The 14,725-nt window shown below is 33.8% G+C and overlaps 2 protein-coding genes across 3 annotated transcripts in view; one reads left to right on the forward strand and one right to left on the reverse strand.

Annotated features, from left to right (window-relative positions):
• Positions 1-1,783: 1,783 nt before the first annotated feature.
• On the reverse strand, positions 1,784-8,629 carry LOC142978118 (serine/threonine-protein kinase SBK1-like). 2 transcript variants are annotated; one of them, XM_076122410.1, is made up of 9 exons: positions 8,388-8,629; positions 5,273-5,375; positions 4,930-5,191; positions 4,264-4,546; positions 3,924-4,031; positions 3,646-3,839; positions 3,349-3,533; positions 2,944-3,258; positions 1,784-1,917 (listed from the first exon to the last, which is right to left on the reverse strand). In XM_076122410.1, the coding sequence occupies exons 2-9, from the start codon at positions 5,339-5,341 to the stop codon at positions 1,786-1,788; spliced, it is 1,548 nt and encodes a 515-aa protein (XP_075978525.1). In that variant the 5' UTR covers positions 5,342-5,375; positions 8,388-8,629; the 3' UTR covers positions 1,784-1,785. The 2 variants fall into 2 exon arrangements, with proteins under 2 accessions (XP_075978525.1, XP_075978524.1); XM_076122409.1 differs by having other exon boundaries at positions 1,784-3,258; positions 8,388-8,628.
• A 1,395-nt stretch (positions 8,630-10,024) lies between these two features.
• Ntan1 (N-terminal amidohydrolase 1) overlaps positions 10,025-14,725 on the forward strand; it is an 81,533-nt gene continuing 76,832 nt past the window's right edge. Inside the window, exon 1 of the mRNA XM_076122413.1 lies at positions 10,025-10,172. The gene's annotated coding sequence lies outside the window, so the exon portion shown is untranslated. The remainder of the gene's footprint in view (positions 10,173-14,725) is intronic.

The raw sequence follows: 14,725 nt of genomic DNA on the forward strand, positions 1-14,725 counted from the left end.
AGCATCGAGCGCGTGATAGTGTTGCCTGGATGATAAATTAAATTTGTTTAAAGGCGCTTCTAAACGGGCCATATTTTCCTGCAATATGTGGCTGCAACATAGTGGCCGGACATATTGCGAGCAACTCCAGCCATACTACGCAATATTGCAGCAATATTGCAGCAATGTCTCAGACATATAGCCACACATTTTTGATATTGCAGTGAATGGCCGATATTGTTTTGATAGGTTGCCGGACGATCGCTGAGCTACCGATTTTACTGCAATGTTGCCCGGCCAGTTTTATTGTTGTTTCAGTCGCTCACTCTTGTTATGATATAGTGCATCCTTTTCTACGCGATTTATATTTATTTTATCATTTATTATTAAATTTTTTATCAAGCATTAATTCTTGACATAAATTGTCTAATGTTTTACGCCTATTGGCGTAAGGTCGAATCCACTGTCTCTGCTTTTTCCTTTTTGATTTTTCTCGTAAAAAGATATAGGCTGCTGCGACGAGTGTCGCAGAAGCCTATATACCTACATGGAAGATTTCATCGCCTATTTAAGTAAGGTCGAATCCACTGTCTCTGCTTTTTCCTTTTTGATTTTTCTCGTAAAACGATATAGGCTGCTGCGACGAGTGTCGCAGAAGCCTATATACCTACATGGAAGATTTCATCGCCTATTTAAGTAAGGTCGAATCCACTGTCTCTGCTTTTTCCTTTCTGATTTTTCTTGTAAAACAATATAGGCTGCTGCGACGAGTGTGATTTCGTCAGCCATTATTGCCGGTTTGTGTGGCCCGTTTAGGAGTCTGCATCATGCTCCATACTATTGACAGACATATTGCAACACATGGCTCGGCCATAGATTGCTCGGCCATCGTTGCAATAAAATATTTTTGTGATGGCCGAGCAATAAGTTGCCAATAGTGCAGCCACATATTGCAGGAAAATATGGCCCGTTTAGAAGGGCCTTAAGTGTCATCTTCTTGACATTGTCCATCGTCAAAAATTTATGTAATCTAATATGTTTGTGATAGTAATTAAACAAGAAAGAAGGAAAGTCTCATTTAAAACTAATTACTAAAGACATTAAGATGAAATGAAGCCATAAATCTGGAGATAAGCCTGCAATTCATTTTAAGTTGGTCACACTTAAATAGGCTAGTGATGTAGTCGGTTATTTAAAAATAAATAACGTTGATATATTGGTTATATTTTGCATTCATGGCTATCATTTAGGGATATTTATACCATTTGCCTTTTATTCGGGTTTGTTGTTACTTATTTGTGTTATTTATAAAATTGGATCACTTGGTAATATGTTACATAGGTATGTACAGGCAGTTTTCTAGATTCACAAATGAAACATACATTTAAAAATAGTAATAATATATTTAATTTTTGGTACATATTGGAAAGATTATAATTACCTAACAAAAACAGAATCGTTTTGAACAACTGAATTGTAAGAAAATAATAAAAAATAAATAATAATATACACTTTCGTCTTCTTGACGTTGACTTTTAATTCATTATATAAATTAATTAAAAATACAGTTCGTATTTTAAGATAAAGTATTTATGTAGTAAATGTCTTTATACTATTCTAGACAAAGCCCTTAAACCTATCGTAAATAACTGTTATAATGCAATTAATTTAAAGTTGACTATACAATGATATTTAATACAATAAGTACCTACTTAATATGATTTATAAAGCATCCTGACATCTGAACGAATCACAGCCCGTAAAGGCAAAAAAAATCTTTACATAAAAAGTATATAATTAAAAATTTTATTTATAATACGTTCTGTAAACAATTTCATCATAATCATCGTCACTGCTTGTGTATGTCAGCTGCTCTCTGTAGACACTGGGACTTCTAAAATCGGTGTAATACAGACTATCTTGCATACCACGTAGACCCTGGTTACGCCAGTCATAGAAGTTATCGTGGAGAGAGACCGAAGTAAGCATCCCGAAGAAAAAAAAATACTTTAAAAAATGATTCATAAGATAATATAGAAAATGCATATTCCAATGCTGCGTACATGAAATAAACTTAGGGAAACAGCTATTTACTAAATCTAAGACATTTTTTAACATTATGGAATAACATCCCATGCGTGTAAAGTGAACTAAACAAATAAAACAGATGGATGGAAACTATACGAAATAGGCGTTTTATTTCAATGTACATTACCTATGTTAAAATGGATTCGTGTTGCGATTTTTTTATCCGAGTACTCCATATCTAATTGAAATGTGGACACATATGTATACGAATAATTTGGACAGGCTTAAACCAATAAAGTTACTTGAGCAATTATACCTAGTTTATTTTTTACGATTAACAGGGGAAACGGAAAAATTTACGGTATTTTTGTTGGTTTCAGTCCCGTGAGGATTTATTTTCATTTGACCCTGGACTATGTTCAACATAGAAGTGTATGGACTGTCGGGCGTTTGATTTTTATACGAAGAATTGTCTGGAATAGAACCTCTGTCGCTCCGTACGCTTACTTTATCATATGGCGTGCTTTTCATGGAAACGTAACCTTGGTTCCCAGATTGAACTTTTTTGGAACCGGGACTAAATCCATTTTGTGTAACTACGGGATTGTTTGGTCTCGAAGAATTTTGGTTTTCAGGTTTCGGTGGAGTCTGTGTGCTCGTGATCGAACAACTTTCAATAGAATTGTTCCGCGTTACTTGAAGACTATTTGATCTAGATGAGTTGGCTAATGAATGCAATGTGGATGTGCTTCCTTTCATACTCTCCAGTTCTTTTGAGTACACCTCTTCACTCCTTTGGAATCTCTGCGCGTGCGACGTCAACGGTGACCTATTTTGATTTATTGATACGGTGCTCAAAGATCTACTGGGTGAATTATTCTGAACACTGTCTACTGATGTAACAGATTTATGATCGTTTTTATGATTCGATCTTACCGGTGCGGTTACTTTGACTTCCATCGACCCATAAGCGCTGTCTTTAGTAGAGCTATGGGAGGAGCCTTCTTCCTTAACACCGTATCTTCTTACAACATTAACGGGCGCGACGGGTTCTAAATTTTGTACGTCATAAGATAGTGGGTTTTTATCAGGTATAGTGTGTTTGACGCCGTCGATAATTTCGCCGGTTCTTGGATTGATATGTTTTTCGGTGTCGTAACGAAGAGTAACTCTATGACTTTCATCTATTGGATGATCTCTTGTTCTATGCTCTAGTTCTTCATCACTATCTTCGTATGTGTCGATTTCCTCCTGAACAAAAAACAAACATAATTAATATATAAAGTCAGGGCAAGGAAGGTTTTTTTAATATATATGTGAATGGCTGTGAATGCTATTAACCTCTTCATCAACTTCTTCAATAACACTATTTTGTATCCAGTCTCGAATTCTTTGTTTCTTTGCCTGTCGGTCGACGGTTGTTTCAATTCCGTTGTCTCGGAAGTGTTTTAGTAGTATATTCTTTTCATTGGGGTCACTATGGAAACTATACATTGATGGACAAAGCTCGTCTATGTCTTCGCCAGCTGAAAAGAGAGAGTATCATCAGTAAGAAATCACTCATAAAGTTTAGTTAAGGGTGATTTTGTATCACCTTTGGAGATTATTATAAGTTTCTTGAAGCAGCAAGATACTTACCAACTCTATCTGTATATCCTTTAGCTAACCATCGGTCATCTACATATCGTGACAGTTCAAGGAAAGTCGTCGCTCTCTTTTCTTCTCTGGGTTCTATAAACTTTTTGAACATTTTTTGTGCTCTCGAAGAAACCATTTTCCATAATTTTGGTTGTCTTTTTAGAGGATTTGAGCTGCTGTACCAATTAAAGTAACTGAAATATAATAAATATGTTTGTAAAGCAATGTTTTACTAGCAAATTAATAAAGTTCTTAAATATTTTAATTTGTGATCTTACCTCGAGTATCTGGGGTCATCGAAAGCAGCTTTTTGCCAAGGCAAACATCCAGTCAGGCAAATGAAAATAACTATACCAAACTGCCAAATATCATGGGTAATTAATGCTCTGAAAGTAAAGATATAAACACACATTAATTAAAATGACGCTCGTTACATTTATGCTTCGTAAATCATTTACGATCATCGTGTTATGATTGATTTCATAGTAAAGTAATTTAGCTAGAATTTAACACTTTTAGCTAGATGATTTTCTCATGGGTGATGTAACATAATATTAATTCATATTGAGTTATAGCAGGCCTGATTATAAGCAGATGTTTATATTAATATTTTCTTACTTGTAACTACTATCCATGGATAATTTTAGCACCTCAGGTGGTGAATAAGGTAACCATTCATTTCGTCTTCGTACTACAGATTGAACTTTTCTTGTCTCTCCGAAATCGCAAAGCTTTATCCTTGAGAAATCGGATTTAAATATGAGGATGTTGTCCAGTTTAACATCTCTATGGACCAGGTCTCTTTGGTGAAGGTGCTCTAATGCAGCAGACAATTGTTTGGCTACCCTCTTGGTATGAATTTCACCTATACCCGTGTCTAGCATATTCGATGTCAAGTCACCTGAAATGCAACACTCATGTCAGTGTCGAGCCAAAAGCGAAATAAACAACATACGCAATGATAAAATCATTTGAATACAGAGAGATTAGAATTCGTGCATGATTTTACAATGAGTGTATTAGTATTAAAATAATCCATATTTAGTTTTTAGAACAAACCCGATATTAATGAGGGCTGGCACTGGAAATGTGCTAGATTTAATATTCATTCAAATCACGACGTGTTTTGGCTACAGTCCAACTCAAAGTGTGTGTGAACCGGACTAAGCCGAACTGTATTACTCTGTATTAAATTATGATTTCCCAGATGGATTATTTATATGTTATTGTAGGTGAAGTTTTGACGGTCGTTTAACATAATAATTATATTATGAACTGTCGTACCTAGAGGAGCATACTCTTGACAGAATACGTAGAATCCAGCAGTCTCAAATGCTACATCGAATGTAGTTACTATATTTCTATGGGCGCTTAAATGTAAACCATAATGAAATTCTCTATAAAAGTCTCTAATGGAAACGTAAGGCTTTGGTAAAGCTTTCAGCACAATCTCTGTGTCTGAAGCCCTGTGTTCCACTAATAATATTTTTCCAAACCATCCTTCTCCAACAATTTGTAGAATGTCAAATTCTTCTACTAGGCACACCTATAAATAAAAAGCAGTTTAAAATAAAGTGATGACGTTTTTATGTATCTAATAAAAACTGATACAAGTGATGAATCTTACTTTTTCCAATTCAAATTCTCTTATTTTATGTATAGAGCCGGTCAGGGCCCTCCTCGAACCATTATTCATCTTGGTTGCTTCAAACAGTACATTATTTTCTGATCTGAAAATAAAAATAAGCCATGAATTATATTTAATTTAAAGGGTTTTTTTAAATAGTGGGTTCAGTTGTTCACGGCAGGTCGAATAGGCGCTTCGGTCCGTCCTAATTTCTCACGAATTCGTTGAGTGAATGCTCTTGGATGATCGCCAGGGCCTGATGTCTACTCCAGATCCAGACGGGCTTGACGTCATGTTGTGACTTCACTTGCCGTCTCATCCCAATATGTTTTATGATGTAATGAACATTATTGTCTTATACGAACCATCGAACACAATGCATGGGTTTGATTTGGCAATCATTTTAAACTAAGACTACTTGTGGTTTTATTAATTTGGGTTAAGTCTAGAGCTTCATTTAATTGATGGAGGCAAGATAACAATACTATTCTAAACCGAGCCGAAGAGTCTTTCTTTTTGTTTGTTTGAACGTATTAAACTTTAGTCCCAACAGTCTCATTCGAAATAATTGAACCAGTTAGATATATTATCACGATCGACGATTTTTGTGTGTGCTAGCAACAAAAATACAGGCAGGTAACAGGCAATTTGACACAGTTAAACTTCCACAAAAATCTTCAAATATGATTACGTATAGGGATACTAAACGGGATTATTTTTTATCCTGTTGCTACAACAAGTATTGTAATAACAAAGTGAAGCATGTGTTTTCACTCCATAACGAGGGGAAAATGATACAACTGGTATGCACGCTCTGTTACATAAATGTTTGATCTTTTGTTAATGACTGACGAGTAACAAATGTTTAGGGAATTATTTTAACGATGATGAAGAACGATTATGTTTAATCTCAGTAAAATACCACAGTTAAAAGGGTACTCTTTGTATCTAAGAACATGATTAAGTCACAGTTATATTACATGTAATAGTACATGCTTACATGCTATATTATTGTGTCATAGGTACATAACAAAAAAAGTAAAGTGTGAAGTACATTTAATCAGACCAATAAATTGTCTCAAAGTTTTCGGTTCAGTATCATTCATAACATTCATTTGAAGGTTCCGGATTTTGGTTTATCTTGGGATATTTAAGACGGAGAAAAATGTTTTTGGGCTTGAAATGTGGAGGGTTGCGGGCTAGTTTCGTGCATTGTGTGGGACTCGGGACTGATAAATTTGTGGGGGTCTTTAGCTTCCTAGTTTCCTATTATGGGTTTTCTAGTGATTGAATTGATTGCATTTCAAGCCTAGGTCAAGTTATAAATATTCAAAAAGTATATCTAGATGTGCTTTTAACGTCTGTTTTATGTTTCGCACATGATACAAAACAGAGGTAACTAATCTTTCCGAACGTATTTCGCAGGAGATACAGATATTGATTTAAGTGATTATTCCCGAATAGAATTGATTAATGTTTTGAATCATATTATTTTACGTTTTTGGTTCATGTTTCGATTGATGTTTTGTGTACAAAGCTTTGGTTTAGTGAAGCTAATTTTTGATTTTAACGCTCAAACGTTGGTTATAAATCGACTTTGATTCGAAATTATATAGGTAATAAATTTTGATTGTGTGGACCATAACTAAAAACTATTGTGTTCAAAGAGTTAGTTATGAAAAACTGCGAACGGAAGTTTGAGACTTGGAAATCTGCAATACCACTTTACTCATTGCCCCCTATGAAAATAATACGTATGTTTTGGTGTTTCAATAATCGCGATACGCACTTGAGGTTTTTATTTATATTGTTAAAAACTAAATACTCTTTTTTTTTTAAATTGGCTGACTTTTCACATGGTTTTAAAATTGTAGTTTCTTAGAACTACTTGATGTTTAATGTTGATCTACTCTTGTTAAAACCACTATAACACTGCCTATAAGAAATGAACCAGATGCAACAGTAGAGCGAGATAAATAGAGACGATGAGGAAGGGTTCTATCTAGCAGGACGATGACATAGGCCTAAAAGGTTGTTCAAGTACTGTATATGGAAATACATAGGTACAAAAGTAATGGCTCGTTTTGTCATCAATGATTGTTGATTGAACAGGGAACAGTTTTGATTAATATCGGTAAGCTTACAAAGTTCAAAGAACATAAATCTGATAGGTACTTATTTCTAACATTCACCATTATTTTATCAATTAAAAACTGTAAAAGCCGCCTCCTATGTATTGTATGTAGGTAAATATAGTATGGATATTGAAAACGAAGATTGTATTGAAAATGTTTTGTAAACAATCTCAGCTGAGTGAATACTTCATCTGTCGGTGTCTGGGGTGACTGACACGAAAACTGATTTCAATATCAATTCGCTCGTATTTCGATGAAATTCAAAGTCGTTATCCTTTTTTTTGGCAAAGCTACAGTAAAAGATATTTGATTTTCTAATGTGAACAAAGTTAATTTAAATGGCGAAGCCGATTAGGGAAAAAGTTACAATAGTAAGTATGTGAATGTGATTTAACTATTAAGTAGTAATTGTGAAATGCTTCGCAAAAATTACCCAGAGATAGTTCTAATGAAAGGGAAGTGGGACTGACGAAAGATGCCTGAATACCTCTGGGTAGTCTACAGATTCGTTGGTAATTAACATTCTGAGTTGAACTATGGTTTAAGGAGTTATCTAGGTAGTTTAGGTACATATCGGTGTACTATACGTAAATCGGCTAAGTTAAAAGAGCTTTAGTACCGTATGGGAAGAACGAAGGAGAAAATTTACATAAGTAGGTAGGTAAGTACGTCTGGTTATCATTTATTTTCCTCAGACTGTTTCTTATAGTTACATTATTTTAAAAGCACCTGCTAGTATTTATATTCTTTGACTGAATAATCTTTTGTGTGTGGTATTATTAACCTTGTATTGTACGCAGATCTATTAGACCATGTAGATAGTATAATAATACAATCATAAAATACAGTGTTCCATTAGATATAAGGGCTTAATTGAGTTCTAGAGTCTCAAGTATTAAAGGAATGTGGAATCTTAACACTTTGGTAACTGACTGTACGGGGTTAGTGACATTTGCATATAAAACAGAAATGGAAATTACCAAACTCAAAGGGCAGGCCCTTGTTCACAACACAATACACTTGGACTTAATCCAATCACTTGTACCATTCGAATTTCACGTGTTCACCACTTTTAATTATTAATTTCATAATCACTTGACCACTATAAACACCCCTAGATAACGGGGTAATAGATATGATACTCGTAATATGAGGTGTATTTCTGGCATAGGGCGGAACGGGTTGGGCGTACGGCGGTGGTGTATAAACTGGCGGCGCGTACGCAGCGACACCCGGGAGGTTATTTTCGTGCTACTGCACACAAAAATCAATTTGTGACGGAAATGTTACGATCAACGACCTGGTATGTAAAACTAGGAGTGCATTTCACTAACCACTACAAAAGGAACTGTAGATTACAGAAGTAGTATCTAAGTGTAGCTACAGGTGTCGTCTTTCGATTTATAATCGGATCTAGCTAGTCCAGGCGCGTATTATATATATAAATGCATTTTAATAGCGTCCGCTTGTATCCGCTGTGACCTATTAACCTACAAATATAGTACACAACGGAAGCAGGTAGGATGAGGTATGTGATATGTCCGTCATAGTTACATTGTATCTGGTTCTAATGTTCTATGTTACGTTCTTCTGCGTCATATGCGTACCTACCTATATCAAAGACATGTTCCTTTTGTAGCCCTTTTACTTGTGACTGATTATTGTATTTCTATTCTTTAATGTAACCTAATGATGTCTTTGTGTTATGTTTTTGACCTTCGATATATTCAATACAAGAGGCCGCCCACGACTTCGTCCGCGTGGAAACCCTTCCCATCCCTCGGGAATTCCGGGATAAAATAATAATACAGCCTTTGTGTTATTCTGATTCTTCAGCTACCTACGTATATATCAAATTTCATGTAAGTATAAAGTTATACAACATTGTGTTACACAATAATAAAACAATTTTGATAAAATTTTAAAACAAATTTGTTTAAAAACACATGTTATAAGTCAGTTTCTAACGTTAAATAAAATAAATAGGGTGCTGTGTGGGAGCACCCTACGATACAAAGTTTTGAAGAAATTAAATCTCAACGACCTTAAAAAAGTAGGAATTAGGTATATAACTTAAGTCAAAGATCATCATATTTACTAGATCTATTCAAATACCTACTTGAATTATCATTGTTGGTAGATAATATTGATTGTTAAAGTAGGTACCTATGTATAATCCTAATACCTACCTAATTGTAAAACATGCGTTTGAACATTACTAAAAACATTAAGAGTTCTTTAGTGAAAGCTAGATAACGACGAATAACAAAACTAGTTCTTGTTTTGGCAAAATATCAAATTTGCACTGTTACATTAGAGAAACTGTATATCAAACTGCATTAAGATAACGATACGGTATGCAAATTTATGGGCTGCATTGCATTTAAATTAACCGATATTTAAAAATAGGTGCTTATTTAAGACCATCTTCAATTTAATGCTATTTTTGACACGAGAAATAGCAAAATCACATCTGTTATCTAGCGCACATCACTATGACAGTTAACTTTGTACATCTATGCCCTTTTTAAAAATATACTTCTCCTTTTCTCTTACGTTAAATGTTATAAGAGAAAACGAGACAGCGCTATTACGTTTAAGGAATAGACAAGAAAAATTAAATATGGAAGTCAACTGTTTGTTGTGATGTGTCAAGATTGTTTTGAAAATAAAAAAAATATAAATTCAAATTTTCTGTGATAGATAATTTATTGAGCTTATTAATATTGTTATGAACTAAACTTTACAAATCTGCGTCATGTCTGGTAAGTTATTCCCTATTACTCTGCATGTAATGAAAATTTGAAGGTTAGGTCATTGTTTTGATTTCGACACATACTGCTAAAATCGGTCCATGTGTTAGAAAAAATAGAAATATCAGCAATATTTATTCACAGGGGCGAAAAAAATGTTCCTAATAAACATTAATATGTAATGAGATCGTTTTTCTTTGCGAGTCATAACCTTTTCGCTACTTTTATCTGACTTTGCAAAATAAACTAGTTTCGTGAATTAAATCTGTTTGATTTTTCTGCAGTCGACTATACTAACGTAAAGATAATCTTTTAAAAAACATCAATTTAAAGCTCTCTTTCCGCTCCCTATAGAAAAAAATATTAACTTTTCAAAAAGTCAGTGTCTTCAGCAAAAGGTCACTCAACCAACCCACCCTTGAATGAAATATCCTCCAATCATATAGATCTTAAGACAGACTAGTGAGCAACAAAAACGCTTGTATCTTTATAATACAAAGAGAAAAAAAATATCTAAGTAGGTGTACACAAAATAATATAACAATACACAGGGTAGTTATTGCTGTCAAAAATTTACTTAATTTTAATAATAATATTCCTCTACTACAAACTAATTAAAAAAACTCACTCATTTAAAATTGGTGGGAAAAAAGTTATTTGTATCTTAAAAGTTATCTGTATATTTGGTTCAAAATAACAACACTTACAAGTTTTTGAAGAACAAGAATACCTGAGCTATATCTAATAACTTTTATTTTCTTTTGTGAAAGTAAAATAGGCCAAGTTCACTTATGATAATTAAAAACAAAATGTCTGTTATCATTGAAGCTAATAGTCAGTTCAAAATACTTTCAAATATTTTCATAAAATTTTAGGCTTGTGCCAGACTATTGACATAGTCGGATTGGTAGCTTTTTATGTGCCATAGTCTTTTGTAAATTCAAAAGAAAGAACTGAATGAAAAGCACACCAGTCAATATTTTAATAACTTCTATTTTTGGTATAGAGTTAGTCTTTAATTGGAATAATTAGTTAATTAATTGGAATAATTAATTTAATTCTTGCGTCTACTAGGACTGACCATATTTTTAACTGAATGGCCTTAAAATTCTGTTCCAAAGTGTGGTAGGGAGCTAATATCTCTTAAATCTATCTGCTTTTTTGTAACAGAGGAAAAATAAGACTTTCTTAATACTGTTAGTATATAAGTTTACATAGCTCCTGACCACTCTTCATGGGTCATAAAATCTAAATGTCAAAATTATTTATTTTTCCAACTATGCATGGTTGGGTATAGATATTTTTTTAATTTTTCCATACATCTGTCACTGGCCTAAAACTATTCAAACACTATTCTGTATAGAACAAATGTAATTTTTTTTTACCTCAGACATTCTGGCATTATGCCAGTCTGAGGTTCCTCATTCTTTTTTCGTTACACCTGCGCTTTCCCTGCTTTAACCTACATTATACATCTTATTAGTATCAATGTCTATTTATCGTACTGGCCATTCACATTAAATGTATTTTGGATTGCTTATGTTGACGTCAGTTCTTACGGGAATAAGTAATTTCGTAGAACTTTTTATGTTAAAAATATGATTTATTTTTATAATGGTAACTTTTTGGGAGTGAATTGACGGAATTCGCTCGTTTGGCATGGATCATTATAATGTGGGGATGTTCAGTATTTTAACCTTGCTGTTATAAAAACATGTCTGTTATTATTTCGTCTTTCGCTATTTCTTACATTGTGTTTTTATTAATAAGCTATAGATAATGTCATAGTTTGAAATTTTTTATTTTGATGAAAAAAGCCATTACCGTTCTAACATCTATTTACATGCATAGAAGGAACGGTTTTAAAAACCTATTTTAGTACTACAACAATATGTACCTAATTCTAAAGTTACCTACAACAAATTGCTTCCGTGCATCCACGTAATATTGTAAGCTGTTTAAAATACAGCATCAATATAATCTAGATACGAACTTGTAACTATACGACACAAAGTAAGAACACAGACTCGGTAGTTGGCTCACCGTCGTCGCAGCCAATTTGCTATGAACACTTAAAACTATAGTTTAAACGGCCATAAAAACAGATCCGATTGCTTCATGTTTATCGCCTGTTTAGGACCTTATGTTTAGGAGAGGTGTAAAATGCTTGTCGGGAACTTACGATCTTGAAATTGCATGAGATTTTTATAGTGGCGACAAGAGTGAAAGCCTACGATCTATTTTAACTGCTTTTAATGGCTTTGAAGGAGCATGACACTAGTGAAATTCTCGCTGTTAAACGCTAATAGGTAGAATGCAAAGGTATATTGTTTTACTAGTGAGAAATTCTTGAGTGTAATTTGCTTTATCTCACTAATGGACGTATTGCTGTTGTAAACGGGATAGGTGTGTGGTAGTATTAATTGAGAAATTAATTAAGTAATTGAAATTATGAGTATGGCATAAACAGGAGTCGGGTCTGGGGCTAAGAATCCTTTTATGAATTTTTGACAAACATAAATTTGGAAGAACTTTGCTGTAACTGTTATTGAATCTAGGACTAAATATTTTGGCTTGCAAGTTGTGGTGCTAAAGAGTTTTCACAGACTATTATTACTGTTCCGAACCTTAGGTTGGTGATCACTGACTTCTATGAGCCAATCGAGCCTACTAATTAGCAGCAAATATTAATTTTATAGCGACCGCAATCTAAACGTTTAATTATTCATAAGTTTTCAGAAGCAAAACATAAAAAATAATAGTGTCAATTTACTTGGTTCTTCCCCTATGTTAGTTATGTGTTACGCAAGTAAATAGCAACGTATTTACATAATTACACATCTCGCGATCCATTTTATGAGAGTAGAAAATTTTCCTGTACTATTAAATGTAACTTTATTTCAATATTTATTGCTTATTAGCTTTTATAGTGGTGTCTCCTGTTCGTATTTTAATAGAAAAATATATTGAATATTAAGGAGCAGTAATAGAGGCTGAACGACTACTGCTAATTACATTTTCGTAAATGGTTCAGAGAAATGGATTTTTTAAATATAAATTATTTGTTTTAAGATTAGTTTAGATTCAGGTGCTAGATTTTGCTATTTGCAATCTTCATCCTAGTGTTTTGTATAGACCAACAACGATAACTAAACACAAAATTTTGAATTTAAAACATCAGTACCGCGTAGGCTTATTTAGGCGCGTTTGGTCTGTGGTGGGGTGACCATATTCTGATATTGAGTTCCTTCGTGTTTCGGAAGGCACGTTAAATTGTGGGCCCTATCTGTCGTTTTCAAAGATATTTGACAGTTTCTACCAGTAGTTAGAAGCTTGAAAGCTAAAAATCAATCTTACCTAAGGGTATCGTGGTATAACCCAGGCAACTGGGCTGTGGAGGTCCGATAGGCAGTCGCTCCATGTAAAATACTGGTATTTAGCTGCATCCGATGGGACTGGAAGCCGACTCCAACTTTGTTGGAAGAAAGGCTTGGATGATGGAAATAGGCCTGTTAGAAACAGCTACTTTATATGAGGAACACACAGAATTTTTAACTATAATCCAGATAAATTGTACCGCAATTGGAAGTCAAACATGAGACTTATCAGCCGAAATGTTGCTGTCAATACACTTCGAGAAATCCACTTTAGTCACAGAATTACGTTCCGAAAACCAGTTTTTTTATCTACAGATATAAAGTAAACATAAGAAATATACTGATAGATATCACATGCAACAGATTTGATATTTCCACGAACGTTCTAATTACTCGCACTTATAAAGGTTCAAACAGATCACTTAATAGTTAGTTGATTGTGTTGAGTTGCGTTCTAATAGCGAGTTCAAATCACAATTGTTGTTTGCGATCTTGTATTTGCATTGCTAAGAGATCATTACGTTTTATTGTCTTGATAACATAATCTGTTATGTGGATTTTAATGCAAATATTTGCTACAGTTGTAACACTATGAATGCTTGTGGCGTAGTTTGTGTGTTTTATTTTTTTGATCCAGATTTTCGGGCTCATCTACTACTATTGAGTATCGAGAGTTTGACGTTTGAAACTTCATTTATTTGATACCGGAAAAAATGTTCCTGCAACGCCCGCTAGGGGCGCTGATCAGATTTTCATACTAAATTTCTCAATAGGCAGCTGGTTGTTGATAGTCGATCGCGATGGTGGTAGAAAATGGCGCTGTAAATAGCTTTTCCGACGTTACGTTTACCCATTCCAGCCATAATAATATGGTACGGAGGATAATGAAAAAAAAATGTCGCCACCTTAAAACTACACATAGTAAGCATAAGTGGAACAACTCAATCATACGGCTAATATTTTAGTAGGTTTTATAACTGTAGACGTTGAAAAGCAATGATCGGTCATTCGTAAAAGCTTTTCTTAGCAATGACAATAGAAAACGAAACTTAGTGCTATTATAAAAAAAGCCTGTATGAAACATGTGTCTATCAATCCGATTGTACAGTCAGAAGCTAACATATGTACTAAATGTTGTCACTTTTTCAGTAGCATTATTATTCTTGAAAGTAAAATTACTACTGTATA

The sequence above is a fragment of the Anticarsia gemmatalis genome, chromosome 14, assembly GCF_050436995.1.
Source record: "Anticarsia gemmatalis isolate Benzon Research Colony breed Stoneville strain chromosome 14, ilAntGemm2 primary, whole genome shotgun sequence".
Classification (NCBI taxonomy): Eukaryota; Metazoa; Arthropoda; class Insecta; order Lepidoptera; family Erebidae; genus Anticarsia; species Anticarsia gemmatalis.